At 35.7% G+C, this 4,930-nt stretch overlaps 1 protein-coding gene across 1 annotated transcript in view; it reads right to left on the bottom strand.

Annotated features, from left to right (window-relative positions):
- The window catches only part of LOC117120003 (integrin beta-1-like), a 38,223-nt gene extending 33,867 nt beyond the window's left edge, over positions 1–4,356 (bottom strand). Inside the window, exons 1-2 of the mRNA XM_033264987.1 lie at positions 4,259–4,356; positions 574–655 (exon numbers count right to left, since the gene is read on the bottom strand). Coding sequence (XP_033120878.1) covers positions 574–655; positions 4,259–4,261 — 85 coding nt within the window. The 5' untranslated portion in view covers positions 4,262–4,356. The remainder of the gene's footprint in view (positions 1–573; positions 656–4,258) is intronic.
- Positions 4,357–4,930: the final 574 nt, after the last annotated feature.

Genomic DNA, 4,930 nt, shown 5'->3' with positions numbered 1-4,930 from the left:
TTATATATATATATATTTTTTTTCAAACATAAGATATGTTTCATTTTTACAACAAATAGGCGTAATCAATCAATCTGAATTTTATTATTAAGAGAGAGTTGATATTTCAATATAGAGATGAGAATTGCTCTTGTTTGTATTTATTTATTCAGTACTCTATAAATTGATATAATAGTCTCATTTTATACTGTACGAGAGTTATACTTTTACGACACGTTTTACATCTGTTATGGATGCAAGGATTTTCTTATCGCTATGTAGCGTATGGGTAATGCGTTATGCTTAACTCTAACAACTTTTCATGGTTAGCTATAGGTAAAAACATTTGATTGATGTAGTACAGAAGCCACCGAGGACCCATAGGACGCCCCTATTCCAGGGACCCTATTAAAGGGTCGTTTTCTTTGATCGCGAAGGTGTATTTTTTTTTTTAACTTTAAAGTGCTCTAGATCTGAGCTTCAGAAACGGCATCAATCAAAACACGTTAGCGGTATCCAGAATCGTGGAATTGAAATGTTTTGTTCAATAACTACCAAGCTATCATAGGCATAGTAGTATGCTTTATAACGCACCTGGTCTTATTAACAGACGGATTTCCTGTGGACTAACTTGAATAGGACCTACATTGTTTACTTTATCTTGCACCGGCTTGTTCTGGAGAGAGAGAAAAAAAGTACAATTTTAGACCATGTAATTGAAGATATACTCAAGCACTTTACTAAACATTAAATAGTTTAGAATATATGAAAGATTATTAATATTATTACAAAGCAAACTATATTTATTCCAAATCAGGCAATTGTAATAGGCCTACAGACCTCGTAAACAAAGAATTATACTATATATTTACAAAATTATAATTTTGTTTAATAGGCCAAAATAACCAATTTGAACAGTCAACCATTGGTAGACTATAGGCCTATCAAAAGTTAAATACTGTAGTTTCTATGTCAATAAATCCTTGAGATTTTTTAGAGCGACTTATGGACAAGAAATACATGGTTCTACAGGTCTAGAAGCTAGGAAAGAAAACAATAACTCTAAAATAGCAATAACAGTAAAAACAAATAGTACACTGTAAAAACAGCGTGGGGGATTTAAACGCAAAGCTCCACGTAATGTTGTCCCGTCTTTGGTGACACGTTTAAAAGCTAAACGTGTTTAGACATAGCTTAATATGCTTAGGTTCTTGACGTGTTTAGAATTAAATGTGCTTTTGTGTATTTGACTTCATGATGTCAAATACAGTACCGAAGCACATTTAATGCACAACACGTCAGAAACTTACATTAGGCCTTGCCTAAACACGTTTAGCTTTTAAAAATGTCACCAAAGACAGGACAACATTCGTCGAGTTTTGCGTTTAAATCCTCTACGCTGTTTTACAGTGTAGCATTTCAAACGTGAAAAGAACAGAAAGAATAAAAATGGCAGACACATCGTAATGAATGCTTAGGAAACAAATGGGTTTATCAGTATGTGGAGCGTCATATGTGCTAGCAGCAAGTTATTTTTCATATAGGTAATGTAAGTATTTTATTTTGCTGAGTAAGTATACCTCTGAATGATAAATATACCATAGCCCTACCCTACAAACCATTACCGGTATTACTCTTTAACTTATTACTGAAATTTAGGATATTAAAGTCGACCGTAAACGTAGACTACGACCGTGTAGGAAATGAAGGTAATTATAATTAAAGAGCTGATATTGGAAGCAAAATCCTTATTGTGTACACCACAAGGTCGCAAAACTTCCGGAGCTGTGGTTACGGCACACTTTACTTAAACATATTTCTTTCCATTAGAAACTATGTAGGACTGAAAAGTCATTTGGTAGTACCACCATCGTACGGTATAACATGCACCCTAGCGGTCCGAATACAGGGGGTGCGACGGATGCTTATGCACCTCACTCACACAGACACCCCCCCCCCCACAACCACACACACACAAATCGAAAAAGGTCCATACTCTTAAGACAGTCAAATGAATATAAACCAAGTTGTTATTTTCTGTAATAAAACTTAAAAAGGAATCTTAAATCTTTACATCTAAATCAGAGTAATAATCTATCGGAGCCCCGACACACCAAAACTGCGATGATCCAATCAGCTCTTCCCCTTGACCTCTTAGTGGTTCTAGACGACCCCATACCCCAGTTTTGCATCCCCATCCCAGTGACAATCTTTCTACGACCCTGTCCTCGTGTAATTTAAGTCGGACACACTGCGTAGTACGACCGTCGGCAGACGAATCCACCTCCGTTTTCTGTGGGAGCCAGATTGGTGTATGTTCGACAGGGCGCGGGGTGCACCCTTCCCAAAAAATATTCACCGCCGTATGTGGCACAATTATTCAAATCGGACAAATGACTTACGTTTGCTTTTGTTTATGCTGTTATCAAGTGGAATAAGAAATATTCATTAATTTAAAGTATTGCTATCGTGTTAGACATAAAATCTTTCTAATCAGAAGAAATTACTGTATGTAGGCTTGTGAATGATTCACAGATGTACAGACATGGTGTCTTCTCTGTGTGATCATCCATTGACCTGATGTGTTTAATTTAAATTCTAGTTAGATTTAATGTCTTATAAGCCATAGACTGAGTCATTGTGGTTTTATCATTAAATTATCTATATTTCATGGGCCTATTTACTTCTTGTTATGTGTATGGATTTAATGCACCATTATTTTCTTTGTCTGGATGGATGGATTTGTTCGGTGTAAACACCAAGAAAAAAGATTTTTCCAGTGGGTGGTCCTTCTGGTGGTGATTGGGCTGTACACCGAGAGACAATCCCTTACTCTTTTATGAAGAGTGTAGTGTAGGCCTACTGCGTTCTTTACGTGCACATGCACACGTGAACAATGATAAACGTCTCATCCGAAAGACGATGCACTATCGTAACTTGTTCAAGAGCAGCAGATGGAATTTAACCAAGGACCCAGAGCTGAGATCTCTCGCACAGTGGCTACCACCAGTTTAGCCGACTGGGCTAAACTGCTCTCTCTTGATCTTACTCTCTTTTGCTGAATTGATAAATTAAACTCTGCAAAACATTAACCATTCTCGTTATTTATAATTAAAATGTATTCGCCTCTCTGGATTATTTTTTTTTTTAAAAAGGGGAAAAAAGGTGAATAATTACAGCGTTTCGACGATTATAGGTAATGGACCCTTCAGCTAAGCCCCGCCCCCTGGATATTGTTGTTAAGGTCCCACAAAACGGCAGCGTAATAACATACGCAATCACATTGTGCGTTTGCGTGGGACAACACGTGTGCTTGTTGAGGACACGCGCGTATTTTGGCTCTGTTCTAATTGGTCAGTTGTTAAGTTTGATTGACACTTCGAAAAGGTCCATTAGGGATATAACTAATGCAAGACCAATTGTAGAGTTTAGAATTTTTGAAAAGCTAAACACTTTAAAGTGTTTAACAGTTTGTTTTTACAAATCAATATTTAATTCCCTATTTTATCTTGCTCAATTTAATCCGAAATCAAAGAACGTGTGAAACAAACTTCGTTTTTAGCACGTATCTGAAAAGACAATTTTAATCCTTAAACATAGAGTCAATATTATGCTCGCTGTATTTTTTGTTTCAACGATATTCATGTTGTTGAAATATGTATGTCTAATTGCGGTTTTAAACATACAGTACCCTAGGTGTCAGTTTTATAGCAATTTGAAATTTTATTTGCTGCTAAGCACTGTTTCCATCATCCATTTTGGATCGAAATAATATATAAGATTATATATGCATATATAGAGGCAAGTATATATTTTTATAATGTTATTTTAATAACTCTTGTTACTCTCAAAAATGCACAATTGAAAGCAATTGAGACTACAACAAATTGACATACTTCCTTGTAGGCGAGAGTCTCCTAAACACATAAAGGCCTACAGTACAAATATCAATAGGCCTATTATAATATATAATTTGTATATTGTAGAGAATACAATAGTTATAATATACAGATTCCTATTCAATTTATTATTTTGCGTAAAAGTTGTAAATTCCCAAAGCACCGTTACACCTGTATAATAAGCCTAATTATTGATTGATTGATTGATTAGTTAATTGATTGATTGATTGTTTGATTGATTGTAGTATATAACATATTTTGAAGTTAAAGAAAAGGAATCTGCGAGTGTGAAAAAAAAGTTAACCCAACCGGGAATCGAACCCGGGGCATTCTGTTGTGTATGCAGACGCCTTAACTAAACTGAGTGAATAATGACTTACCATTATGTACACTGGCGGCTGTGTTAACGGATTCTGGATATCTGAAGCTAGGCAATTAGATTTTATGCTAGCTACAGTATCACACCGATGCCTCGTATAATTCTGTTAAGAAAATATACCGTAAAGATGTAGAGCCAGCAAACGTCTTATATTATAAGTAAAAAGTATATAAACTCAGAAATATGAAATTATGTTTGTTTCAGGCAGAATAATAACAAACAAGTTTTTTTAGGTATACATAGGCATATTCCTCCTAACATGGAACACCACAACGTACAAAACTCATACGAATTATTAAGTTTTTATAAACTTAAATAAATTGTGGGTGATAGTTTCTTTTATCGGTATTGGAATTAGGCCTATCAATGAATATAAGTTAGAGCATAATAGGGTTAGTTTCATTTAATAAGTCAGTTTTTACTATCTATGTTTCTCCACTTTTCATCCAACAAATTTGGGACCCCAACAGCCTCAAATGCATGCCGCTATCCACGCTAAATCTCACGTCCTTCTCTAATTCCGCTTCGTTCCCTCGGTTTATTTTCTTACCCTCTTCACTCTCTCTCTCTCTCTCTCTCTCTCTCTCATTTATGCCAATATTTCATTATCACTCCACTCACTCCAGGACACAACACCCTCCCTTACGCACGCTCGCGTCCCCTCCCCACCAAC

This window comes from Anneissia japonica, unplaced genomic scaffold (genome assembly GCF_011630105.1).
Source record: "Anneissia japonica isolate Jap-2015-1 unplaced genomic scaffold, ASM1163010v1 scaffold9290_len831353_cov190, whole genome shotgun sequence".
NCBI classification, from domain to species: domain Eukaryota; kingdom Metazoa; phylum Echinodermata; class Crinoidea; order Comatulida; family Comatulidae; genus Anneissia; species Anneissia japonica.
This window is presented reverse-complemented; position numbering and strand designations above follow the sequence as displayed.